This window comes from Scylla paramamosain, chromosome 43 (assembly GCF_035594125.1).
Source record: "Scylla paramamosain isolate STU-SP2022 chromosome 43, ASM3559412v1, whole genome shotgun sequence".
Classification (NCBI taxonomy): Eukaryota; Metazoa; Arthropoda; class Malacostraca; order Decapoda; family Portunidae; genus Scylla; species Scylla paramamosain.
The window spans coordinates 5,706,736-5,734,605 of NC_087193.1; the positions used below are offsets into that span (position 1 = coordinate 5,706,736).

At 47.0% G+C, this 27,870-nt stretch overlaps 2 protein-coding genes across 4 annotated transcripts in view; one reads left to right on the forward strand and one right to left on the reverse strand.

Moving 5' to 3' along the window:
• LOC135093407 (probable ATP-dependent DNA helicase HFM1) overlaps positions 1-27,870 on the reverse strand; it is a 289,819-nt gene that overhangs the window by 206,954 nt on the left and 54,995 nt on the right. The window contains exon 32 of one of the 2 annotated variants that reach the window (XM_063992681.1): positions 25,009-27,787. The exons of the other annotated variant lie outside the window; for it this stretch is intronic. The gene's annotated coding sequence lies outside the window, so the exon portion shown is untranslated. Of the gene's footprint in view, positions 1-25,008; positions 27,788-27,870 lie in introns of those variants that run through there. 2 annotated transcript variants of the gene reach the window in all.
• On the forward strand, positions 445-25,696 carry LOC135093411 (uncharacterized). 2 transcript variants are annotated; one of them, XM_063992691.1, is made up of 6 exons: positions 445-953; positions 3,994-4,187; positions 4,848-4,957; positions 5,091-5,245; positions 8,793-9,014; positions 23,552-25,696. In XM_063992691.1, the coding sequence occupies exons 1-6, from the start codon at positions 751-753 to the stop codon at positions 23,751-23,753; spliced, it is 1,086 nt and encodes a 361-aa protein (XP_063848761.1). In that variant the 5' UTR covers positions 445-750; the 3' UTR covers positions 23,754-25,696. The 2 variants fall into 2 exon arrangements, with proteins under 2 accessions (XP_063848761.1, XP_063848760.1); XM_063992690.1 differs by lacking the exon at positions 8,793-9,014 and adding an exon at positions 8,211-8,435 and having other exon boundaries at positions 446-953.

A 27,870-nucleotide genomic window follows, 5' to 3' on the forward strand; every position in this document is an offset into this window, starting at 1 on the left:
CCGCAGGTGCCGCCCCCCTCCCTCCTGTAGGGCGCCAGGTATACAGTTTCCGCTCCCTGTGTTCACCTACGGCATTCCTCACCTCCCAAGAAATCCTCAATGTCATAAGACCCACGACCACTGCCTCAAGCCCCCGCACCCCCCTGCCGGTACCCTGCCCTCTCTTCCCCGTCTACGCTCCGCCCCCCACATCACACCACCCGTGACGTCACAAAACGTTGACTCCTGAAGGGCCTGCCACATATATCCACGTCACTTCATCCACCCTCACCCACCAAGCCTTTGTGATGCTTGCAAATGGTAGGAATGTGTGAAAGGGTGATTTTGTACCCTGCCTGATGCCCTGTGGATGCTCTGAAGGGACGCAGGAAGGTGTGGGGCGGAAGGTGGCGTGCGGCAACTCGCCCAAGAACCCCAACGTATAAAGAAGCGCGCCACGTGGGTCACCGTGTATACACAAGTGTGGCAGGGAGAGGGGCGTGTGTGTGTCGCGCACGGGACTGCATCACTTGGCTCCCCGCACACCCTCCCAGCCCCACATACCTTCTACCTGCACTCACACTTCCTTCTAGTCCGTGTACACATCTAAGAGTGTACACCTTCACCCGACGTGTATACCCAATCAAAAAAACGTGTAAACCTTCCTGTGTATACCATCCGAAGTCTGCATACGCTTCCCGCAACCCTTCAAACACTCGTGTATATCTCCGTGACTACCATTGAGCCTAGTCAGCGAGGAGGAAGTCCACAATGAGTCCGCACAGTGTCACACTCATGGGCCTCCTGCTCACCCTCGTCTCCCTGCTTCCCTTCCTGTTGGCAGTGTCCGGGCAGGCGCTACCGAACTTCGTGGCGCAAGATGACCTAAACGACGGCCAGCACGAGATACGCATCCACTACAACGGCATCTCAGCCAAGCAGACCTCCGTGCGCCGCGACCAAGGCAGCGACAGGTGAGCACAGGGACGGGGCGCAGGTGTGCAGGTGTGGTGTTACTGTTCCTGCGATATTGGGCTGAGGGAGAAGTAGGTGAAAGTATTCCTGCTCTCTCTCTCTCTCTCTCTCTCTCTCTCTCTCTCTCTCTCTCTCTCTCTCTCTCTCTCTCTCTCTCTCTGTGAAAAGTGACTTTTTTTCCGTAATTCATATTTTAAGTGAAAATGACGGATTTTTCAAGGTATTGGTAGTACAACTGGTCGTAACAGGAAAGTCGGTGGTGGTGAGAATGAAGTGAGAGAGTGAGTGTTGAAGGTGAAGGAGGTGGTATTGGAAACTTTGTAGATTGAAGAATTGGTTACTGACATGTACAAGAGAGAGAGAGAGAGAGAGAGAGAGAGAGAGAGAGAGAGAGAGAGAGAGAGAGAGAGAGAGAGAGAGGAATGCTGTTTATGCTAAATTCGTGACACCGATAACACACACACACACACACACACACACACACACACACACACACACACACACACACACACACACACACACACACACCACATAAAAGCTTGGCAACTCAGTAATGAGATCAGATGAAAGTTCACGAGACAGACGAGAAAACCACAGCAGCAAGCGATACATGAGGCGTCTGACAGCTGTTGAGAGAGAGAGAGAGAGAGAGAGAGAGAGAGAGAGAGAGAGAGAGAGAGAGAGAGAGAGAGAGAGAGAGAGAGAGAGAAGCAACCAGTCAACGAACTAATCAGCCGGACAGTCAGACGGAAAAATTCTCAAACAGACACTCTCAGTTTACTTAGTTCGCTGACCCTCATCAACACCCCTTGACTCGCACCGGACGGGAAAGACTTCAATCCTCACTCTCAAGGCGAAACACTCGGCTAAGTAGCGAATACTATACTCCTGAGGGTGCTGTGGCAAGGGCTGGGGGGAGGTGTAATCTGATTGTGTTTAAGATTACTATGGTGGCTGTAAATTTACGTTGTGGATAGTGATGAGTATTCTTTTACCATTCTTTCACCCGGATTTAGAAACGTTCAGCTCCTTCACCACGACTGTTTCTAAAGGCCACAGAGATGATTAGCCAGGTTCTCCAGTGTCATTCTCCCGTTAAGAATGTATAAATCACGTTAATCTGTCACTAGAACCGTAATAAGGCCCATAAAAACCCGTCTCTTCAACTAGTCATTTGAATGTAATGCCGGTGCGGCGCGGAAGTGTTTCTGAATACAGTCCTTACACTTACTGCATACTTAACATTCTTGAAGTGAAGGGGATGCTTAAGAGAAAAACTCGTTACGAAAAGTCTTACCGTACATCACTATACATCTTTCATTCCTTCGCAAATCTATCCACCTCACTTTTCCCATAATTAATAATAAAGTAATAATAGTAATAATTTGGAAAGGTCTAAAATTAGCTGAGTGAAGGAGGAAGAGGAGAAGGGAAGGAAGAGATGTGTGTCTGGGTTTCTGGCAGTGGTATTTTTGTGGGGACTGTGGCGAGAGAAACAGGAGGAAGAGGAGAACAGGGAGGAGGAGGAGGAAGAGGTGGTCACCTGATCGCCACATTCCATGATCAGATATCTCACGACCTTGACGATTTACGAGATTCTGACCGCATTTATTACAAAGCCCCATTTCTCATCTCATCTCTCTCTCTCTCTCTCTCTCTCTCTCTCTCTCTCTCTCTCTCTCTCTCTCTCTCTCTCTCTCTCTCTCTTCATACGTAACATATCATGAAAATCTCTCGTAATAGAAAAACAAAAAACACAATTCCAAGAAAAAGCATCGGAATAATAAGTCAATAGCTTCCACTAATCCGTGAAGAAACCCAAACATTCTGCCACACACACACACACACACACACACATACACACGGTAGTAGTAGTAGTAGTAGTAGTAGTAGTAGTAGTAGTAAAAGTTATGATACTACTACTACTACTACTTAAAAAAAAAAACAGCAACAACAACATCATCATAACACCACCACCACCAACACCAAAAACAACAACAACAACAACAACAACAGCAACGATACGAATAATAGCAACAGGAACATTAATAATGCACTAACAAGCTGGCGAGGTCTTGGCATTTAGCTTAGCGGTTCCCCCCCAGGCTGTCCCTCGCCCTCGCTGCATTTGTACCGTTAAGGCAGCTAGTGGGCGAGCCTAGGACAGACAAGTGACAGGATAGACCATGGAGGTATTGGATAGACAGACCCCTTCACTTGTCCCTCAGCTCCCTGCCAACTTGCGGAAGGCTGCGGTGTCCTGTGTCGTGTGTCCTTCCTGCTTTCTCCCGTCTCATATAGTGTGTCCTTATAATTTCTCTCTCTCTCTCTCTCTCTCTCTCTCTCTCTCTCTCTCTCTCTCTCTCTCTCTCTCTCTCTCTCTCTCTCTCTCTCTCTCTCTCTCTCTCTCTCTCTCTCTCTCTCTCTCTCTCTCTCTCTCTCTCTCTCAAGGTCATCACAGTCCCCTCCCTCGTTTATACCCGTCCCCTAGTCACGTGCCAAGTCTCCTCCTCCCCCCTCTAGACACCCACGTATACACACACATACACATGCATACATACATACATACACATCTTTTTACTTTCACTGCGTTGCGTCATTTACTTTTGACGTACACTCAAAATGCACTCATTCATTCATTTGTTCATTCATCTATCCATTCATTGTCAATTATTATTATTATATTATTATATTATTATTATTATTATTATTATTATTATTATGTTTGTTGATTGCTTCTTTATTCCGTTTTCATCAGTAATGGTAGTGGCAGAGTGTTAATTTTTCTTTGCTTCTCTTTCTTTCCGTATTTAATCTAAAGACACTAAATCTTCGTGCATGCATACACAGTCTCTCGCTTCTCCACTTCCCTCCCTTCACAGATGCGTAGTGGACATATACGAGTATTTCACCTAATTTACTCGTTATTTGATTTACTCAACAATGAATCTTGTCTTCCTCCCTCCCTCCCTCCCTCCCTCCCTCTCTCCTTCCTCTCTCCAATGAATCTCGCTCACTCCCTCCTTCCTCTCCCTTTAGCGGGCTGGTGCTGCGTCAGATCCACCACCACCACCGCCTCCTGACGCTGGTGTACGTGGGGGAGGCCGCCGATGACCTGAGCGTGGACGGACTTTCCCTGCGTGACTGTCGCCTGTCAGGGGACGCGGGCGAGGTGTCAGAGTTCATGGAGAAGTTTGAGGAGGACGCTGCTGTCGCCAGAACCACTGCAGCAGGTGAGCGTGAGGCAGATGTGTGGTGCTGTGAGGAACTGCAGGAATGATGATGGGGGGTGAGGCAGGTGTGTGGGTGCAGGAGTGGTGACGTTGGTGGGCGGTGGTAGGGACGCGTGACTGCACTGCCGGTAATGTGACAGCTGCGGGTGACGCTTGGGTATATCAGTGGCGGATTTCTCACGCCGCTTCCCACGTGACGAAGCTCAGGTAGCGGTGGCGAGCTAGAACCCTAACCGCTGAGTCTGGAGCGTCATTTGTACAGTACCGCAGCTTGTGATAGGCAGCATTATGTCTCTGAGCAGGATTTGTATTTGTGTACGTAAGTATACGAGTGGTACAGAGTCATCACGGGTTGTCTAAGACTATTGTGGGGGTCATAGGTAAAGCAGAAAGCAGCAAGACTAGCAAGAGATTAGTTCAGGATGCCGGTCTGATAAGGCCCGAACAACCAGATAACCTTGTTTCTTGGTGATTTCGCGCACCATATCGGACAAACTTCCTTTTTTTTTTCTGCAGCGTCTCCAATTCTTTTTGAGACGTCATCAGATCCCAGGTTATAATGTACAGAGGGTTCATGTAAAGAAACTGTAGGAAGTCGTTGAGAGGCATAGGGAAGACTTCCATTCCCTAAATCACGTGTCTCCTTTGCTCCTCCGTCAGGTGAATGGTCCGGCTCCCTCAATAACGTGACCTTCGTGCACCTCAACGAGGAGGAGGAGTTGCCCCAGTACTTGCGGCCCGTCCTTCACTTCAAGAAGCTCCGTGCACAGGTAAATGACACCTTTGTGTTTATCCGCTTGGTATATCTCAACTTTTTTGTTCAGTATGCACAACTTTGAGGTTGCTGTGGGGATTTGTTAAGTCCGATAATGCATATTCTTCTCTCTCTTCTCTCCCCAACAGTGCAGAGAACACCGGCGGAGCGTAAAGAGGGCGGTAAGGGCGCAGCGCCGACTGGAGAGACGCAACAACCAGCACCACAGCAACAACAACAACCACCACCACGCCGTGGCAGAGGGCGAAGCCACCACCACCCACAGCCATCAGTCCCACTCCAGGTAGGTCACGAGGTTGCCTGCTCTTCCCTCAGTCTTGTGCATCACGTGACATCAAAACTGAGCAACCAAAAATAAATTCTTGCACGAAAAATTAAGCATCAACAAGATAAAAAAAAAAAAAAAGCATTCTGATAACATTGTGTTTTGAGAATGAGCCTAAGAGAATCAGCTTGATGCATTAAAAGTCCTGAAAGACAACAGAAGCTAAAGGTTCATGTACCATATAACTGCCTGGACTTAAACTATTCCTTAAGTATAATGTAAAGTGCACTGTGTGGGTGTGAGGGTGCCAGATCCCGCCCAGCACCGTGGCACTGTGAGCGTGAGGGCGGGGCTGGTGAGTGTCTGCCCCGCCCTTCACTCCTCAACCCTGTCTGCTGCTGCTGCTTCCATTACACTCTCTCCCTCTCCTCGCACTCGTCTCTTGTCCTGTGCTCTTGTAGTCTTGGTCAATCGTTTCCTTGTGGATCGGGGCCGCTGATCTGACGCTGTAGTGTTGGCGGGTGAGGTCAAGCTTAGGTTGTGTTGCTGGGAGATGGTGCGGTGGTGGTGTGTGTTGGTGGTGTTGGTGTTGCAAATGCTGGAGGTGCGTTTTCGGCTCCAGTGGGGTGTAGTAATGCAGTTACCGCATCCTGCAGTGCTGTTGTAGGCTTTCATGGGGTGGCAAAGTTCCTAGATCTAGAAGGACTGTAATTAGGTTGACGCATGTGAGTGTTGTGATGGTGAGTTCGCTGTGACGGCAACTTGTACTGTCCGTCCAAGTGTCTTCCCAAGGGTGGGGGAGGAGGGAGGAGGGTTCGCGTGTGTGTGGGGACTGGATACGTGGTAGAGACATGTTTCGTGTCCACAGCGAAAAATATGAAGTGGTCCAGTCAGTGGAAAACGAAGACAGCAGTAATAATAATAATAATAATAATAATAATAATGATAATAATAATAATAATAATAATAATAATAATAATAATAATAATAATAATGAGAAAACAAGTGTGTAACAGACCTAAAGGGGAAAGCAACACATCCCCTGAAGGTGCCAAAGGGCCAGTCATCTCACAGCCTTGTCTTGAGTCAGGCCCAGGGCAGAGTGCCAGTGGGTGCCAGTGAGTGCCACGACGCCTCACTTTACCCACCCTCACTGCCTCTTCACTTCCGTCCCACGAGTGGCCAAATTTAGTCTAATTCCTGATTATGTCACTATATTTTATCTTCGTTTGCTTTCGTGTGAGATTGTACACGTTTTGGCCAAACCGTCTCGTTTTCTGACCTCTTGTCTGGACCACCTCCCGCCCCACACACACACTACCCACTCCTCTCCCTCCTGCACCACCATCGCAACCTCCTCCTCCCACTACTACTATTATTACTTCTCCATTGACTCTGAGATTAATACTTGCATGTGTCCTGGTTTGATTCTGCATCCTTGCATCATAGTTGTCTTGTTTGTGATGTGAATATGATTCGACTGCCCCTGATTGACTGTTCCCTAGAATGTTGTCATGTGCCTGACGATTATTATGTTTTATTTATGTTTTATTTGGTTTATTTATTTGTTTATTTTTTAATGCTATACGTAGATGACCTTTGAGTCTTGCATGACCGAGTGTGTTAGTGTGACTCATGTATGATCACTATTATTCAGTGCTCTCTCTCTCTCTCTCTCTCTCTCTCTCTCTCTCTCTCTCTCTCTCTCTCTCTCTCTCTCTCTCTCTCTCTCTCTCTCTCTCTCTCTCCGCTCTTCTCCTTTCCTCTCTCTCATCTCTTCTTTTCTCTCTTCTCTCTTATCTCTTCTTTTCTCTTATCTCTTCTCTCCTCTCATCTCCTCTCTTATCTCTTCTCTCCTTTCCTCTCCTCTCTTATCTCCTCTCTCCTTTCCTCTCCTCTCTTATCTCCTCTCTCCTTTCCTCTCCTCTCTTATCTCCTCTCTCCTTTCCTCTCCTCTCTTATCTCTTCTCTCCTTTCCTCTCTCTCTCTCTCTCTCTCTCTCTCTCTCTCTCTCTCTCTCTCTCTCTCTCTCTCTCTCTCTCTCTCTCTCTCTCTCTCTCAAAAACTTAGTTCTTCCTACATTTTTATGTTAACTATTTTAGTTCATTAACTTTGTGTTCAATGCCATAAAACTTAAAAAGAGTTAATCACAACATTATTATTCTATTGAGTTTAGCTTTTATCTTAGCCTAAGGTAGTTCTTGCTAAATTTTGTTGTTGAGATGACAATGGCAAAGCGTTCAGTGTTTCTTACTTACTGACTTGCTTGGTAACATGCAACACAAGTAGGGGTTAGAAGAACACATGACTGGCTGCAGGCACCAAAAGACTTTTGAAAGACTGTACGTAGTTTTTTTTTTTTTTTTTTATGTAGGAAGGACACTAGTTGCTGATATTACCACTAAATTCTGCAAATAAGTTACCAATACAAGAAAAAGATTCGCAGTATTGGCTCACGTGTGCAAACGTTCCTCATACACTCCCGGGAACGTTTGTCAACACGAGGCAATACCGTGACAGACTTGGCACTCAGGTGTCTACAGACGCTTCTCCATCTTTGATCCTTTTGGCCCTTCCTTTTGATACTGGCACCTCAGTTGGCCTTTTTCTATACAAATTTTGTTGTTCTTCGCCAGTATCCCTCTTACATAAAGAAAATAGGCGCTTGCCTCTTGGATTACCGAAAGTTTAAGAATTTCGTAGTAATGTATCGGCATGACAGTGTTCAGGTTTAGATACATGACAGCCTTAATGCCACCTGGGACTGTGTAGGTGAAGCACCACCGACCATGTAATGGTGATAAGTGACGGTGTGACGATGTGCTGTACGTGTGACGCCAGACTGTTTGTGACTGACACCTACATGACACGAGACACGCGACAGACAAGATACACGACACAGAGCAAGGCGTCACCGGGCGTCACCTGCGGGTGGTGGGGGAGTCGGTGTCGTGAGTGTGAGTTGTGTGTGGTGTTGACGCAGGCGGAAGCGGTGGATCCTCAAGGAGTTCTTCATCCTGCCGGGGACCAAGTGGTGTGGAAACGACGACCTGGCCACCTCCTTCAGCGACCTGGACGGCCACATGGGCGCGGACAAGTGCTGCAGGAAACACGACAAATGCCCCCTCAACATTGCCGGCATGGCCTACAAGTACGGAGTCTACAACAGGCATCCCACCACTGTGTCCCACTGCATTTGTGACGAGAGGTGAGTTGGAAGGTGAAGGCCGCGTGCTGTCCCTGTCTCTTCCCTCCTGCTTCTTGGGGTTGGGTCTTCGTGGTGGCTTGCGATGGTTGTGCGCGCTGCGGTGCACGGAGATTTCAACAGCGTGGCGCTGCTCTTGCTCTCGCCACGCGGAGTTGCGGCGAGCGGCGCCCAGGGACGCTGGTTGTAGTCGGTGGGTCTGTTCTCGAGATTCTGATGCTGTGCGACCATTGTGCGTTTGTTCGTTGGTTATTGTTGGCGTAGTCGAGGAAAGGCGGAGATGTGTCTTTGTGGCAGCAGCAGCAGCAGTGATGGAAGGACAGGTAAGTAAGTAGCAGGTGTGTGTGTGTGTCACGGCAGGTCGAAGCGGTCACTGCTCAGCTTGAGGATGCCGTTCACCAAGTGGTGCGGCGCCCACTACGACGCGAACACCTACGGAGATCTGGGCGGCCTGGTGCGGGTGGACCACTGCTGCCGCCAACACGACCTGCACTGTCCCTACTTCATTGAGTTCATGACGGAGAAATATGGCCTCTGGAACACCAACCTGGGCACCATTAACCACTGCGGCTGTGACTTAAGGTCAGTGCAGCATCTTATGCTTAAACCCCAGCCTGTCACCACCCATGGCGAGCTGTGGCGCATTGCAGCTTTCTTACAAGCAGGATCCCTTGCTTGCATCAGGATATGATCTTTCCTTTTTTCTTTTTTTTTTCATAATAAAGGCGCAAATTCACAAAGAGTAAATACTGTGAACGCTCTACAGTTCCATGCGATCATTAACACTAGTTTGTTATCACAAACCTTCATTTCTGAGTTGTGTTTGGGGAGTGGTGGGCCTCACGGTCAGTGGCTTAATGTGCGGATCACAAGAGGCCTTGCTGGCATGGGGGCTGGACAGGGCCGCGGACTAAGCAATACTTTACTGAAGGCCAACTCTGGGTTGTGAAGGTGGCCAGCACACCACGCCGGTTGTGAAGGCCACCGGGCACTGGACTCAGTGAGCCTCCTGGTGTTGCGTTAGGACAGGTCGGGAAGGGGGTGAAGAAGGCTGCGGAGGGCACTTAGTCATTACTTTGGAAGGCGTTTCCTGGTCAGTGCCGCGGCAGTGGGTGGGTGGGTCATGTCAGCCTCGACTTCAGTGTCCTCAATGTGGTGAGGGTAGTAAAAGAAAGGAGTGGGGAAGGGCGTGGCGGCCTGATGGGTGCCCTTTCTCTGCCCCACCCCACCCTGAAGGTGCCCGCGCGGTGCCTGCCTGGCGGCGGGGCCAAATGCCAGGGAGCCGTCGTAGCCGTGTTTGGGGCCGCCCACCGCCCCGGATAGTGTTCCTGCGGCCATAACCAGTGGAGCCATCGTGTGCCGCGGCACACACAATCATGGCCTCCTTTCAAAATCTCTTGTCACACTTCTTTTTCTTCCCATCTTAGTAACTCAAATAATCACGGTGTCTGCTTGCAGTTGGGCTCATTTTATTTTTATTTATTTTTTTTTTCTCGCAATATCACTTTTACGTGAAGCTTTTTTTTTTTTTTTTATACATAAGATGAACACTAGTCTAGGGCAACAAAAAGGAAGAGAAAAGAGCCCACTGAGGTACTTGCAATCCCAGGTATTAGAAATAATGTAAATATTAGTTTGTCATAATATATGCAAGTGTTTCAATGCGACAAACACCATTGTATTCACGTATAGTTCCAATGTTCTGCAAGCCAATCAACACCCGTCTTCACCCACCGCACGAAGCGACGATCCAGAGTAACAAACACTAAACAGAAAGAGCAACGTTTACCTTTCATTTGGTGGACACGCCGGGAGGGAGAAGGGCAGGTCAGTCCACTGATGGTGACAATGACCACAAAAGCCACAGTCTAGGAAAGGAAAACCTGTAGCCACTAACTAACCACAGCCGTGACTCGCTTCCCACACCACCCTGCTATTCACCGCAACAGCCAAAAAAATAATTCCAGGAAGGCTGGAATCTCTCTCTTAGGAAGAAGTTTGAAAGACTCATGCAGGGAGGCAGAGAGACAGGAAGGACTAAGGAGGGGAGGAAAAGGAACGAGAGAGAGAGAGAGAGAGAGAGAGAGAGAGAGAGAGAGAGAGAGAGAGAGAGAGAGAGAGAGAGAGAGAGAGAGAGAGAGAGAGAGAGAGAGAGAGAATGAGGGCCTAGCCTCAAGCAGTGCAGCGTTGCCACACCTCCAATACTGACACGTGAAGGGAAGTGATGTAACGGTGGAGCACAAGTGGAGGGAGGGAGCAAGAGTGGAGCATTAGGTGGAGGGGTGCGAGAGATAGAGGGAGAGAAAGAGATAAATAGAAGGGTGAGGATAGGAATTCAGAGATAATCTAGAGGGGAATACACACATACAAAAAAAAATAAGCAAGAGAGAGAGAGAGAGAGAGAGAGAGACGGATGTCGGTAGAGTGTAAATTCGTTATGAGATAACTTGTGGGGAAACAGGAGGAGGAGAGGAAAGAAAGAGGAGGGGAAGGATGAACAGAATGAGGAAGAAAGAGAGAATGGGTTGAAAACAGCGAGGAAACGAAGCCTGCGGGAGGAAGGGGGAGGGGAAGAGGAGGAGGAGGAGGGTAGACGTTAACATAAGAGGGTAGTTCACATGAAGGAAGAGGTAAAGGTAGGGGCGCCTGTGCTCCCTTCACCTGTCCCTGCATAGGCTGAGGTGTGAAGAGTGGGGTATTCAGGGCGGAGATAAGGATAAGACGGCGCGGATGAGGGTGTTAAGAGCAGGGCAAGATTCAGGCTTACTCAAGTTAATCCGGGCTACGTGTGATCCATCAGGCTTGAATTTATGCTTCTTATCTATGGCTGACACGCACGCACTATGGCACACACACACTCACACACACACACACACACACACACACACACACACACACACACACACACACACACACACACACACACACACACACACACACACACACACACACACACACACGTGCACGCGCGCGACACACCAGCAACAATAGTGAGTAGTGGTCTCGGGTTACTTATGCTTCTCTCTCTCTCTCTCTCTCTCTCTCTCTCTCTCTCTCTCTCTCTCTCTCTCTCTCTCTCTCTCTCTCTCTCTCTCTCTCAATAAGTGTTGGCCTAGGCCCTAGAAAGCAAAAACCACACACACACACACACACACACACACACACACACACACACACACACACTGGCGACGGTCCACAAGTTAAAACTACGAGTATGTGAAGTTTAAAGTCGAAAAAAAAGAAACTAAGATATTATTATTACTACTGTAGAAGTAGTAGTTGTAGGACAGTAGTAGTAATAGCAGTAGTAGAAGTAATCGTTGTAGTAGTAGCAACAGCATTGCCGGCCGGAGCGGAGTTGCGGAATACCTGGGGCTGGAGGTGTGTCGCATCCAGCCACGCTATTGGTCCACCACTGACCTCGAGCGTCATGATTGGCCAGTTGCTCACACGCCCGCCGCAAGCTTTTTCTGATTGGTTCTGCAACCCATCCGTCGGGGAGGAAAGTGATTGGCTCAAAACCATTGCACTAACTTTAAATTCCGCGCGTGATTGGCTGGTAGCGGTGGGCTGATGTGCCCTGGTGGCGCCGGGATCAGGTTTAGGGCGGCTGAGCCAAGATTCTCAACGTGCCGGCTTTCCTGTCTTGTAATTGCCGGGCCTCTCTCTCACCCGACAAGACACTTGGGTACTGACAGCAGATAAGGCGCGGATATGGGAGCATGGGCGGGCTGCTGCCAGGTTCACGTCTACATCGCTGCCACAACCCGATAATTTTACTCGCAGTCACACCACCGTAAGTTTACACCACAGCCACACACACCAGCGCATCTGAACGCCGGCGCCACACCTGTTACTGTTAGCTCAGGTGTACAGACAGGTGGACCAGTGTTGCCTTTCGCCCTCACCTGTACTCTGTTAACGGTGTTCGTTGTCTACCTCTAATTTTTTTTTTCCATTTTTTCTGTATATTTTGTCTCGTTTCGGTTGTTTTAATTTCCTTCCTTTTCTTTGATTCCTTCCTTTAAGTGGTGGTGAGGGATGATGAGGCGCATCGTTCACCGCCAGATGAAGTCTTTCCAGTTCATTCAGACCAGACCAGGGAACAGGCGTCCAAATCCTCCCTACTTCCTTTTTCCTGCCTCCTGTTGAGTTTCTTCAGTGAAATCTCTCCTCTCCTCTTCTGTCTTCTCTCCTCTTCTCTTCCCTTTTTTTTTCTCTTCTGTTCTCTTTTTTCTCTTCTCTTCTTTGTCCCGTCTCCTCTTCTATTTTTTCCTCTCCTTTCCTCTTCTCTCTCTCATCCTCTTCTTTCTCTTTTCTTTTTTGTCATTCTCTTTCTCTCTTTTTCTTTGTCATTCTCTCCTTTTTTGTCATTCTTTCTCTTTTTTTCTTTGTCATTCTCTCTCTCTCTCTCTCTCTCTCTCTCTCTCTCTCTCTCTCTCTCTCTCTCTCTCTCTCTCTCTCTCTCTCTCTCTCTCTCTCTCTCTCTCTCTGGGGCATAAATTCCTGGTTCACAATATTTCGTGGTGCCCGATCGCTCCCTCCCTCGAGTCTTCCTCCTCATTAGCTTCCTAAGGCCTCATGCTCCTCTTAGCCTATAGTTCCCTTTTTTTTTCTTTTATATCCTTTTTTTTTTTTTTATCCAATTGGCCTTCACCTCCCCTCTCTCTCTCTCTCTCTCTCTCTCTCTCTCTCTCTCTCTCTCTCTCTCTCTCTCTGGTGGCGTATGTGTGTTAACGTAATGCATTTTTCCTGGGCGTTGTTTCAATATGAGTCGCAGGCTTCTGGGAATGAGTGGCGATCAGAGGTGCAGTGACGGAGGGATTACAGGATAGAAATCTTGACGGCAGGTTAACGTGATCAATTCGGGTGTGGTGGTGGTGGTGGTGGTGACAGTGGATTGTAGGAATGACAGTGTTAGTGCTGATATTGATGGTTGTGGTGTTGGAAGTAGTAGTAATTGTAGTAGTAGTAGTAGTAGTAGTAGTAGTAGTAGATGATTGTATTAAGAAAACTCTCTCTCTCTCTCTCTCTCTCTCTCTCTCTCTCTCTCTCTCTCTCTCTCTCTCTCTCTCTCTCTCTCTCTCTCTCTCTCTCTCTCTCTCTCTCTCTCTCTCTCTCTCTCTCTCTCTCTCTCTCTCTCTCTCTCACACACACACACACACACACACACACACACACACACACACACACACACACACACACACACACACCACAAACCACGGATTATTCTCATCTCGGGGAACTCTTTATTTTTAGCAGTGACCTTGAGAAGAATGATCACCTGGCATGGCTCTTGTTTACCTGATTGCCACTCGGGCCTTCCCTCGCCAGAGTGATGGGAGAGATACGTAGAAAAACCCGTAATGAAATGGAAAGGACGGAAGATCGGATAAAGAGAGTGAAAAGAAACAGAGATACATTACGAAATAAATAAAAGGGAACTGATAGAAACAATAATAAATTTGAAACAGTAAAGAAATAACACAGGAGAAATAAGAAGATAGATAAAAGAAACTAACATATTATAATAATACTTAATAAACATACAGACTGAGGTGAGGGAAGTGTGGGAATGTGACAGTACCACGAAGGAAGGAGAGTACTGGACCAGGAAATTAAGAAATAGGACGAGAGAGAGAGAGAGAGAGAGAGAGAGAGAGAGAGAGAGAGAGAGAGAGAGAGAGAGAGAGAGAGACGGGGGCAGCCAAGAGGAGGAGTGAGAGCCTCGGGAGAAATCAAGGAGGGTTGTGGGTAATTACTGGGTCCCGACGGTCTATTGTGACGAGGATGCCGACCCGCCGCCACGACCAGATACAAAACGATACCGAGAGAGAGAGAGAGAGAGAGAGAGAGAGTAGTTGCGTATGATTCCCTACCTCATCACCAGCTCAGCACTCAGCACCAATCAGCTGAAGGACTGTTGAGTAAGAGTGGGTAAGCTCTGCAGTTAGTCAGCAACAGGGAGGCAAGTCAGTTCACGCTAGGAAACCTTTTTTTTTACTGACCTTGGCGCCTGGCCAGCTGAGTCTGTGCATGATTGTAAGAAAGAGAGACGGGAGAAGAGGGGAAAGAGATAGGTGAAGGAAGGGGAAGAGAGAGGGAAGTAAAAAAGTGGTATAGAGAGAGAGAGAGAGAGAGAGAGAGAGAGAGAGAGAGAGAGAGAGAGAGAGAGAGAGCAATTAATCACGTCCCTCCACTTTCAATTCATAAAATGTTTGCTTTCCTCAGCCAAGCTAGGACATTACAATCTCTCTCTCTCTCTCTCTCTCTCTCTCTCTCTCTCTCTCTCTCTCTCTCTCTCTCTCTCTCTCTCTCTCTCTCTCTCTCTCTCTCTCTCTCTCTCTCTCTCTCTCTCTCTCTCTCTGCACATGACAACTGAGTACCTCACCACAGTTTCTTCTGACCTTTCTCCTTTGCCCAGCTCCCCTCCACGCCCTCCCCCCCCCCCCCGACACATTCCAGGGTTTGTGCATAGTACCAACCCAAACCCTCCATACCGTGAAATTACAAGTTTTAGGTACAATGCAATCAAAGCCACGTAGGGTAACCTTTTCATCATCGTCTATCAAGGGGGTGTCAGGTGCGTGAGGACAGGTAAGGGACAGGTGTAATGGGATATACAGGTGATACAGGTGGTGAAAGTGAGGTCAGGGTGATAGGGGGGCACTTAGAGTCACGCAAAGTTGTATGGAGCTCAAGAGTTCATGTCGAGGATTAAATTAGATGTAGAAGTGGCGTGTTTTAAGGTGATTGCGGGTAACCTGAGTGAACTTTGACTCAGGGACCGGATGGATTGATTGGCTCAACTTCAGGATTGTCTCTCAGTGGCAAAATGTCAATTGAAATCGCCCTTTGTGTCATGCATCCACGAAAAAAAATGTTTATATCTTTGTCTCTCATTTATTTTTCTAGAGAAAGTTCTGGGTATCTATAATGACCTTAGTTTATGTTCCTTACCTGACCTTACCTGTCCCGCTAAGCTACGAAGCAAGGAGACAAGGCAGCTTATTTATTTATTTATTTATTTATTTTTATTTATTATTTTTTCTTTCTTTATTTATTTATTTATTTTTATTTATTATTTTTTTATTTGTTTATTTATTTTTTTATTTATTTATTTTTTTTTTTTGTGGGGAGTGAAGTCAGGAGGGGAGGAGTAAAGTATACAGACATATGCAAACTGACCTTCACCTACTCTACGTACTGGCCGAGGTCACTTACGGAGCGGGGTCATGGTGTGTGTGTGTGTGTGTGTGTGTGTGTGTGCGCGTAGGGTTGGGAAACATTACACAGTGATGCTTCTCTTCCCTCCCCTCTGCCTCCTTCCTTCACCCCCTTACCAGGTTTCGTAAATTCACTTCCTTGTCCTCGTCGGCAGTCCCTCCCCCACACCTCTCTCTCTCTCTCTCTCTCTCTCTCTCTCTCTCTCTCTCTCTCTCTCTCTCTCTCTCTCTCTCTCTCTCTCTCTCTCTCTCTCTCTCTCTCTCTCTCTCTCTCTCTCTCTCTCTCTCTCAAAGGAATAGTGGTTACATATATAATGGTAATGGGCTGTGTGTGTGTGTGTGTGTGTGTGTGTGTGTGTGTGTGTGTGTGTGTGTGTGTGTGTGTGTGTGTGTGTGTGTGTGTGTGTGTGTGGTTGGATGTGGGTGTGAGCAGGGGGCGACGGGATCACGTTATCATTACTAGGAGGAGAGAGAGAGAGAGAGAGAGAGAGAGAGAGAGAGAGAGAGAGAGAGAGAGAGAGAGAGAGAGAGAGAGAGAGGCACACATCGCTGGGTCTCGGGCGCGGTCAGCTGTGAAGGCGATAACTGGGCCGATGAATAAACGACCTCACAACCACCTCATTTCTCTTCCTCTTCCTCCTCCTCCTCCTCCTCCTCCTCCTCCTCCTCCTCCTCCTCTTCTTCTCTCCTCCTCCTCCTCCTCCTAGTCCTCCCTCTACTATCTAAGCCTCCCTTCCTTCTCCATATGCCTGTCCCCCCACCTCTCTCTCTCTCTCTCTCTCTCTCTCTCTCTCTCTCTCTCTCTCTCTCTCTCTCTCTCTCTCTCTCTCTCTCTCTCTCTCTCTCTCTCTCTCTCTCTCTCTCTCTCTCTCTCACTTTTGGACCACGCGACAAACTGCTGCTGCTGTGTGTGTGTGTGTGTGTGTGTGTGTGTGTGTGTGTGTGTGTGTGTGTGTGTGTGTGTGTGTGTGTGTGTGTGTGTGTGTGTGTGTGTGTGTGTGTGTGTGTGTTTCCGTTAAGTTGTGAGGGAAAGTTGGAAAGTTTACTCAAAAATTAATCGAGACATTTTATTGAGATGTTGACCACAAGCACACGCATCCTCTCTCTCTCTCTCTCTCTCTCTCTCTCTCTCTCTCTCTCTCTCTCTCTCTCTCTCTCTCTCTCTCTCTCTCTTCCTCCCATTCATCACTTCCTTCCCTCCCTCGTTCTTCCCCAACCATTAATTCCCTTTTTCCGTTCCTCATTTACTCCCTCATTTATTCTCCCTCCTCCCTCTCCCTCTCTTTCACTGCCTTCATTCCCTTCCTCCCTTAATTATTCCTTCCCTATCTATCACACAAACATTCCTCTCCTCTTCCCTCCCTCCCTTTCCACCTGTTCCTAATTAGTACTCCTTCCCACGGTTCCTCTTCCTACCTGTATGCTAACCCTTCCACTCTTCCTTCCTCTCACTCTCTCCTTACTCTATTCCTATACATCTTTGTTGCTTTCTTTCCTATTGCTGTTACGGGGCTATCTCTTCTATTTTTTCCTTTTCTTCCCCTTGTCTCCCATAATCACTCATTCATAACTGCTTCTCTTCTCTCTCGATCTCTATTTACCTACTTTCTTACATCACTGTTTATAAATCCCTTCTTTCTCTCCTTTCCTCTCTTTCCTCCTTTCTCTCTTCTCTATTTCCTTCTTTCTCTCCTGCTTTCATTTCCTCCCTTCCTCCCTTCTCTCTCTCTCCTCCCCTTTCCTCCCTTCTTTCTCTTCTCCCTTACCTCCATTCGCTTTCTCCCTTTCTTCCCTTCCCTCTCCTATCTTCCTTTCCTTTTCTCTCCTCTTCCTTTCCTCCCTTCTCCATCCCTCTCCTTTCTCTCTCCCTCCCTTTGGCCTATACCCACGCACGCACTCACCTACCTGCATACCCAGTCACTCACCCTCTTTCCCGTCATCCCTCCCTCACTTCCCTCCCTCCGTGACTCCCACAATGCCCTCCCCACTAGGGCATTACCATATGAAGCGGCCCATCCCCTCCCTACAGCGGCCACGCCAGGACAGCGCCACAAGCCAGCCTGTTATGGAGGAATGCGTCAGGGTAGTTAGGCAACAAACATACGTACATACTGTCACCGTCCCCCAAAGTCCGTAAATGATGCGATTGTGTTCACCGTTCGAATCCCGCTGAAGATAAAAGATGAAGTTTTCTTTTTCTTTTTTTTTTTTTCTTGGTGGATGTTTTGTGAGGATACTCAGGGAAGGGTGGCGCGGCAGGATGAATGCTGGGTAAGGCTATTCATCCTCATTCAAGACCAGTTTTAGCGCGTGGTGCGACTAAACAATTTAACTTTCAAATTCGTGCTGTTTCAAGCGTATCCTTGATAAAAGCAGCTATAGAATCAGAGGCTGTTGCAATGACTACATTTTTTTTTCTCTCATTCTCTTTAGTCTATGAGAATTTCACAGTAAACATTTAAAACGTAAGGTTTATGTACCTGATAATGAAAAGTACACGAAGAACTTTTCTGCAAAACACACACACACACATTCCTCAGGTAATTTTTTGTCCACCTCTTGGGGTCTGTCCATAATGTTGCAGAAAAAGATTAAGACATTGATATTAAGACATGAGAAAATATCAGAGAGAGTGAGAGAGAGAGAGGGGGGAGGCTGAGAGTGAGTCAGGGCAGAGATAGAATAGTGAAAGAAACACGGGAGGAAAGAGGAAAAGAGAAGGGGAAAGGGAGGGGAACAGAGAGGAGAGGAAGGAAATGGAGGGAAGGGAGGAGGAGGAAGGGCCGAAATAGGAATTCCCTCTTAGTGTTTAGTGAAAATCTTGGTCGTTTGTATGTTGCTGGAGTGTTGTGTTTGTGGCTGAGTGGATGGAGGAGGAGGAGTGAGGAGGAGTGAGAAGGAGGAGGAGGACGCAACTGAAAGAGGAACGAGAAATCCATGTTTGTGTGAATAATCGAATGCCACAAACAGAGAGGGAAAAAATGAGGACACAGACCTTGGCCTCGCGGAACAAGAAAAAAAAAACACATTAAAAGACTCCAACAATACTCGATCCCACTTACTCCCATCTGGTGTGTTTATGATCACGAGGGAGGGAGAGAAGGGGGCAGAGAGGGAGGAAAGGGGAGAGTAGACAGGAGGCAAAAACCAGCATCACTTCATTTAAAACTCCCAACATGAGGCCTGGCATTTAAACGTGTTCGGGAGGAGGAGGTGGACAATGATGTGAGTGAGAGCCAGTGAGAGTGGAGAGAGAGGAGAGGCCTGGAGGGTAGTACAAAGGCCTGGGGTTGAACACAATGTGACTTCTCCCTCCCCCTCCATTTCTCTCCCTCTACCGGGGAGGAGAAAAGGAGAGGGAAGACTGAGGGGAAGGGGAAGAAGGGGGAGGGGGAGGAGGATCTTGTAGAAGGCTGACTGTGCAATGGAGTGGATATTATGACCACAGCTCCCCTCTGCCGTTCACATCCTACTAATATACTGATGAAAAGGAACTATTTCTGATTACCACCAGATCCATAACTCTTGCCTTCTATGAGACCGAGGAGGAGAGGTGTGGGGGTGTGGGGCGAGGGAGGGGTGCGGGAGTGAGGGAGAGTGGGGGAGTGTCCCTTGTCGGCCTATACAAAGGTAGTGGTCTGTTGTGGGGTGATAAAAGCGGCGCCGCCTTGACGTAGTGTGGGATAACTTGGCGGTGATGGTGAGTGGTGAGGGTGACATCTGTGTTGGGGTGTCGGGTGTTGCTGGGGGGGAAGTGGAGGAGGCTGGATGAAGGTGTCTGGAAGTTGAATGGAGGCTGGTGGAGTGGTAGAGAAGGTGGATGATGCTGGATAAGATTACTGTAGCTGGATGGAGGGTGATTTTAAGGTGTTGTGGGTGTAGATGGAAGCTACAGAAGGTGGAGTAAGCTTGATGAAGGCTGCTTTTATAGAATCTAGGTGGAAGGTATGTAGGATAAGAGAAAGGGAGGATGCTTAAAAGTAACATAGGTGCAATGTAGGATTAAGGCGATCTTGCTTCTGGAGAGTGAGCAATCTCCCGCCTGTCCAGTACAAAAACAAGGCCAAGTTTCCAGACACAAAACTGGAATTCAGCGTTACTTTCCTGGGTGGTAATAAGTAAACCTGACTCTCGTACTAGGCAAGCAGCTCAGTTCAGGTTCACCTTCATCAATAATCAGTAAGAGCCACGTGTCAGATAGCAAGAGGTGAACATTTCTTGAGTCATGGCCAAGACGCAGTAACGCTTTGTGGCGCCTGTGTATGATAAAAGATGGTTCGGTTGGTTGTGCAGGATACTTCTTCAAACTGTTTTTTCTATCTCTTGTTTCTTGTGGAGGTTAAACAATACTTGACTGGAATGAAGAAAGTGTCCTATGAATCGAGTGTAAAGTAAATCTGGGGCCACACGTGTTCTCGCCTCGGGACTGGAGTTTAGGCCTCTGAGTGCTAGGCCTCTGAGTGCCCATTACGGGACATTTCTTTCAATTGTTATCCTGTTTTCACTGTTTTGTGAGGGCTTCATAGCACTTGATTGGAATTTAAAAAGAAGGAATTCATCCAATTGAGAGTGCAATCTGGGACCACACGTGTCTGCGGCTCGGGAGAGAAGTTTAGGCCTCAGAATATCTATTACGAGGCATTTCTGTAGTTTTCCTATTTGACGGCTTTGTGTGGTGTGATTAGAGTGTTAAAAAGAAGGAGTCCAGTGAGTAAAGAGATGGAGCTACATGTGATAGCGCCTCGGGAGTGGAGTGTAAGCCTCTGAGTGTTGTTTATTACGAGGCATTTCTTTCTATTGCTTTCCTATTTTTACTTTTTTGTGTGTGAGGTTGTGAATGGAATGTTAAAAATGAGGAATCCAGTGAATCAGGAGATCGAGGCACTTGTGTTTGCGAGTGGGAGTGTTTGGGAGTGGAATTTAGGCCTGTGACTGCCTATTACCGCTACTACTAACTACGCAGCAGCGGCAGCTTCCCACGAGAGCTTCACGCTCCTCGAGGGTTTTGTTTCCCCGCTGTGGTGGTAGTTCTTGTCGGGAAAGTTGTCGGGTCAGGGTTTATCAGGGGGGCGACGCGGCCAAATTAGCGGCATTAGCGGGCCCGCCGTCAGCTCAGCCGCGTCAGGGCGCTCGGGGAGGCCGGCCCGTGCCTCTGGGAGTTTCACGATTTGATTAAAATGGTTTAGGCCGCACGGCGAAGTAGGACGAGGGGGGAGAGAGAGAGAGAGAGAGAGAGAGAGAGAGAGAGAGAGAGAGAGAGAGAGAGAACTTTCTTGAGGGATGCAGGAAGGGCTAAAGGATACCTGATAAATAAGAAAGAAATAGAGAAAGTGAGGCAAGAATAGAGAAGGGATAAGAGAGAGAGAGAGAGAGAGAGAGAGAGAGAGAGAGAGAGAGAGAGAGAGAGAGAGAGTGAAGGCCGCCCGCTGTCAAACTCCCTAAATTAGCTTTTGTTTTCCGTCAAGTTGAGGACAAGATTTTGTGGGGACGATGCTTTTACGATGATTATGGGGCGGGGTGAAGGAGGACGCCGAGGGAGGGAGGCGGAGAAGGAATGGGGAGGGGCAGGAAGGAAGGTATTAAGTGAGGGGGCCTATATCTCTCTCTCTCTCTCTCTCTCTCTCTCTCTCTCTCTCTCTCTCTCTCTCTCTCTCTCTCTCTGCTCATAGATTCTTTACATCTCAATTCCCTTAAGTTTTATGTGATTATCAAGATGAATTTTCTCTTCCTTCCCCTCTTACACTAATTCTCTAATACACGCTTCGCCTTTTTTTTTTTTTTCTCTCTCTCTCTCTCTCTCTCTTTCCCACTACATTTCTTGCACCTTAAATCTTCCCTCCCTCCCTCCTCCTCCTCCTCCTCCTGTAGCGGCGTTAATCTTCCCTTGTTTCTCTTTCCTGCCAGAGTGAGCGGCGTGTGGCTTGGCTGACTCTAATAGACACTCATTACCTCTCCTCCCTCCCACCCCTCCTCCTCCTCTTCTCCCTCCATCCCTCCCTCCTATACCTTTCTTCTGTAACCCTTTTCATCTCACCGTCTCTCTCTCTCTCTCTCTCTCTCTCTCTCTCTCTCTCTCTCTCTCTCTCTCTCTCTCTCTCTCTCTCTCTCTCTCTCTCTCTCTCTCTCTCTCTCTCTCTCTCTCTCTCTCTCTCCTCCTCCTCCCTCACCCTTTATATTTTCTTATACATCTTTCTTCCTCAGCATCTCCCTGTCTTATCCTCTTTTTTCGTTCTTCCCTTCCATTACTCCCTCATATCTTTCTTGCCTCTTCCTATCTTCCTTTCTTCCACTCATTTGTCTCTCACATCTCATTTCCTTTTGTTCCTTAGCGTTTCTCTTCCCTCCCTTCCTTCCTTCATGTCTTTCTACCTCTCCCTTCCTTCTACCCTTCCATATACCTCCCCTTCCCTCTCCCTCTCACTCCCTCCCTGTTCCCACTATCACGGTGAACACTCCACTGTGGGAAAAAACGACAGTAAAAATAAAATAACAAAATAAAAAGAACTTTCCTCCCTCCCTCTCCCTCTCTCCCTTCGTAACAGACTTATTGATCGAGGGAGGCTGAGTGAAACCATTTTTTCTCTCATACACCGTAAAAGGGGAAGCTTGCAAAGGGAAACCTGGGATATCAAGGGCCACAAAGGGAGTGATCTAGATGTAAACTCTTTCTCGCCACCGCTACGTTAAGGGCCCCAAGCGATAACTACTACTACTACTACTACTAACTACAACTCCTACTACTAGGAGGATATGTACGTAGTGGTGGTGATGGTGGTGAGAGTAGTAGTTGTGGTGGTAGTGGTGGTGGTGGTGGGGGCGGGGGTGATGGTGGTGCTAGTAGTGGTAGTAGTTGTTATTGTTGTTGTTTTAGTAGTGGTAGTAAAAATAGTAGTAGTAGCAGTAATAATAATAATAATAATAATAATAATTAATATTATTATTATTATTATTATTATTATTATTATTAACAACAACGACAATGATAATGACCATGTTAACAATAATAATATGTAAGAAGCAACAATGAGGTAGAAATACATGAACCACACAAAACTAAAGCACATCCCACCCACACCACTATAAAATCTCACTAAGGCGCATTAAGGCACGGCGTGATGCTTGGCGATGGGGATGCTGTGACCTTCAGTGACCATGCAACACACGACCAGATAACGCGCCTGTCTTATCTCACGCTGAAGTGGCGGGTCGTGAGGAGGAAAGCGTCGTGAAAGGGGCGAGGTAGTGGTGATGGTGATGTGAGAGTTCGTACATAACTGAGGTGATGGGATGGTGACAGACTGTATTAATTGTGAATTTTAAACGTAAAGACTCGCACGCACGCACGCACACGCACGCACGCATATCTTGTCTGTCAGGAGTTTATTAACAATCGTCGCCTCTCGAGGTGTGGCGCCGCAGATAACACGAATCACCGTCCACTATGTCCTATTTTTTATATATAATATATATATATATATATAATATATATATATATATATATATATATATATATATATATATATATATATATATAATATATATATATATATATATAATTTTTTTTTTTTCGTCTTCATGTCTTATAAAGCATCGCAGAAAAAGGAGACGACATTTTTAGGTCCAACTTGACAGCAGGAATGATTAGAATAAGATTCTCTCTCTCTCTCTCTCTCTCTCTCGTCTCTCTCTCTCTCTCTCTCTCTCTCTCTCTCTCTCTCTCTCTCTCTCTCTCTCTCTCTCTCTCTCTCTCTCTCTCATAATTACATCCGTGATCTATCTATCTATCTTTCATCTATTTATTCATCTATCTATCCATTTATCTATCTTCATATCTTCTAAGCCAGAAAGCCCGGCAATGAACACGTTATAACAGGTTTCCTTTTCCTCCGGCAGGTTCAAGGCATGCCTCAAGATGACGGGCACCGCGGCGGCTGACCTGGTCGGGGACGTATTCTTCAACAAGATGAAGACCAAGTGTTTCAGTCTGGAGAAGAAGAAGGTGTGCACCAAATGGGCCTCCTGGTTCGGGCCGTGCACCAAGTACTCCATCAAACAGGTGGCGGTGCTCAGGGACAACGTGGCCTACAAGTTCTGAGTTGGATCTTCCACTCTCCCTGACCCACTCGCTCCGGTCCCTCCAGTTCCTCTGCTGCTCTCCGGCGGCAATAAGACTCAAGCACAAGGTGTCCAAGGAGCCTCTCAGTCCTGATGGATTCTCTCCCCGCTGGACCTGCGCCTCGCTCAAGTGCTCCTCCTCCCCATGTCTGGTTACATGCGGGAGAGTAGGCGACGAAGGCACTGCGCCCATCTGTTACCTAGCCAATAAGTGTCCTTTCTTCCATCCCGATGTAACTGTCATTCACCCACCAGGGATCCCTCATATCTGCTCCCACCTTTCCCTAGTGAATACCTTACTTGCTTTCCTGCTTTCGTCCCTTCTCTAGTACCTCGTTGCCCATCCCCTCCCCTCTTCCCACTCGCCGTGCCATATTCAGATGAGGTTCCTCTGTGCTCCACTATCAAGGTACCTGACGAAGAAGCTCTGTTGCCGATAACAAGTCTTCAGTTGAGATTGCGTCCATCAATGAGCCACTACTCGGAGACGAGATAACAGATAGGGAGCTCTCAAAACAACACGAGAAGATAACCATCCCATTCAGGTTTTTCCCTTTTATGAGACAAAAACATATCGGACAAGATCCGCATACATCTTAAGGCATTATGCCCACGGATTTGTTTCAGGGTGATGGGATGAGAGAAAGGCCTCACCACCTACTGTTAGTTACACACCCGAGGCCACGTGAGGTCGGTTCGAATTAACTGATGAAGCCCAGTGACAGCTAGAGATGCGGAGTTAGTATTTATTTGTTGTACACTGACGACGCGGAAAGATAGCGTGTAACCAAGGGGAGTAGCTCGGTGCTTCAAGGGGGTGACTTAAAAGTAACAAACGACTGTGTTCGGCGAAACTTTTTGGCAATAAGTGAGTGTGATGCCGGGACCCGTGTGTTATATAGTACCAAAGCGATCACCATCACCACCATCGCCACCATCACATTCATCCCCATTAACGCCACAAACCACCACTATCATATCACAACACACATCCGTATCACCACAACCACTTCACCCTTCATCACCACAAGTCACCACCATACATAACCATCCGAGCGCTGCTAGTGCGACGTATGTTAACAAGTCATCTTTTCTTATTGTAAACTACCATTGTGTACAGTCAAGTGGGGTCTACAGGGAGGCATTATGCAAGTGAAAGAAACCCTAAAGCCAAGGAGTGAGCGACGTAGAGAATGACTGTACATATATCACCTCTTGTAGCGTGAGAGAGAGAGAGAGAGAGAGAGAGAGAGAGAGAGAGAGAGAGAGAGAGAGAGAGAGAGAGAGAGAGAGAGTGTGTGTGCGTGTGTGTGTAAGCTGTAGTTAAGAAGTGTTGTGTGTAGTAAGAAGACTTGTAAATATAGTATGTAAGTTATGAACAGGACAGTGATAGAGGAGGAGAAGATTGAGAAATACAGAAATACACACAAACCAAACCACCAGTCACCTCACCACCGCGACACGCTACATTCTGTACATAGAAGAAGCAGATTGAACTCGTAATAATGCATCGCTTTATTTTTTTGCGTACCGTAACGTTTTGTAACGTTCGTTTTCGTCTGGTTTGTTTGAGGTGAGGAAAAGTAGCATTCGCCGAGGCCCGTGGCCCAGGGAGGTGCGTGTGGAGGTGGTGAGAAGGTAATGGGTGAGAGGGACGGATGGAGTGTCGCTTCACGCTACCCCTTCCCTCCCTCTCTCCCATGAGTTGGTGAGAGGGTGACACTTCTCCCTCACGCCATCGCCCCCTCGTCCACCCTCCTTCCCTAGGCCACTGTCGTCCTGGTCGTGCCCTTCGCCGTGCTGTCACCCAACATTCCCGCAGCCTGCACTGGGCGTTCCTAAGGAGAGGTCCCGTGCTGCCCTCTGCCATGTACAGTATTACTCTATTTGTAGAATTAAACAAATAAATTTATGATAAAACTATACCTGATTTCTCTTACATTTTCCCCTCACTGGTATTATGAAACAGAAGGTAGTAGTAGACTTTTCTTCAAGGACTGGCACCTCAGTGGGCCTTTTTTTCCCCTAAGTTTATTGTATCCCTACGCCAGTACCACTTACATAAAAAAGGTATCGAAGAAAATACAGTAAAATAGACTGACTGTATTAGTATGGATAAGTGGGAAGAGACGAGGGCTTTGTTGATGGAAGAATGATGGATATGGGAGTCGATGGGCGATGGATGAGAGGATCGCCAAGATAGGAAGGTAACACGAAAAAAAAATATTAATTAAATAAAATGAATCTGCAGGAGAAAGGATTGGTGTAGGAGACTGTATCTGATTGTGGAAAAGGAAGCAACTGAAGAATGGTGAAGATAGGAGTGGATGGGCGAAGGATGAGGGGAAGGTCATGATTAAGCTGGAAAGATAATATAAAGTTGTCGCAAAAATAAATAAATAAAGAAAGAAAGAAAATAAAGAAAATATAAAGAAAAATAAAGAAATAAATTAAGAAAAAGAAAGAGAAAAGAAAAGAAAAAGACCAAGAAAAGAACAAAACAAGCAAAGAAAAACAAGAACAAAAAAAAGGAAGGAAAAGAAAAAGAAAAACCCGCACGAGAAAAGATTAGAGGAGAATATGATATTTGATCGTGGTAAGGGAAGCAACTGACAAGAAACAACGATCCAATATCAAGATGAAAAGAAAAAAAAAAAAAAGCTTGCAGGAGAAGGTCACAGTACAATGAGCATGGAGACGGCACTAGTAACGTTTCTTTTACCACACCCACATCATTTACTGGAGAGCAATGAGCAGGGGAGGATGACAAAAAGCATTACACAATTGGCCAGTCCATCGAATTATTCCTCCTTTGTGGTAAAACAGGTTGTCAAAATAGGTTACAATGACAACTTATACACTGACCACTTATCTCTATGAATACTACCGCGCAATAACTCACAATGGCACCTTGCACGTCTTACACATTCACCACTTGAACTATGAATATTACTACAATGCGGTAAAGGAGGAGGATTACAAGAGGATGATGTAGGATAATGTATTCTTGTCTTTCAATAGCAAGTGGTGGGCAACGTGAGGCGTAAGGACCATCAAGAATGGTCTATATTATTCCCTGACCTGCACCACTTATAGCGTGAAAGGGAAGACGGTCGTACAGATTCCAATAGTAAGCACCGAACAGATTAAAGATTTTGTAGCATATTATTAACTTATCGAGAGAGAGAGAGAGAGAGAGAGAGAGAGAGAGAGAGAGAGAGAGAGAGAGAGAGAGAGAGAGAGAGAGAGAGAGAGAGAGAGAGAGAGAGAGAGGAGGGGAGTGAGACGGGTCTATGTTTAGGGTTACAAATACAACAAAGATTCAGCACCACATAAATCAATTCTGTTTGTATCACCTCTCACGTCTGTACAAAAGGAAGGAAAGGAAGGAGAAAACAGTTTAAGGAAGAAACAGTAGGGGTATGGGGAAAATGGAAAAAGTGAATTTGGAGAGAAGAAAAAAGGAACTGGATAAATGATAGAATGACGAATGGTAAAGAGAAGAGGAACTGGAGAGAAGGATCACATGAGATACGAGGGATGGAGAGAAAAAGATTGAAAACTAGAGAGAATGAATAACACAAGACCGAAAGAAAGGGAGAAATAAATGGTATGAAAGGATGAAATAGAGACCAAAGAAGGAAAAGGAGAGATGGAGGAACACGAAGGATGGAGGGAAGGCGTGGTGGCCAAATATGGAGCCAAGAGGAGGAGGAGGAAGAGAGGAGAAGATAAGGGCGTGAAAGCGACATTTTATTCCAATCGAAAATACTAAGGCCTATCCACGCAGTCCTCCTCCTCCTCCTCCTCCTCCTCCTCCTCCTCCTCCTCCTTTATACTTGTAGTGGCGCAAAAAGGATAATAATTAATCTTCATAGTGTTTATCTGGCGAGTTAATGTGAGGCCTAGCTGGAGGAATTCTGGTGGTTCACTTCTTTGGGGTGTCGCCGCCGACACCAGCATAGCACGAGGTGACAGGAATCAGGCGACCCACATACACACGCGATATGCAAGCTGTAAACTGGTGGTAACAATATATTTAGGGCACTGCTTCGTCATCACAATTACGTTCTTTAATTCTACTCAAGGACAAAGCT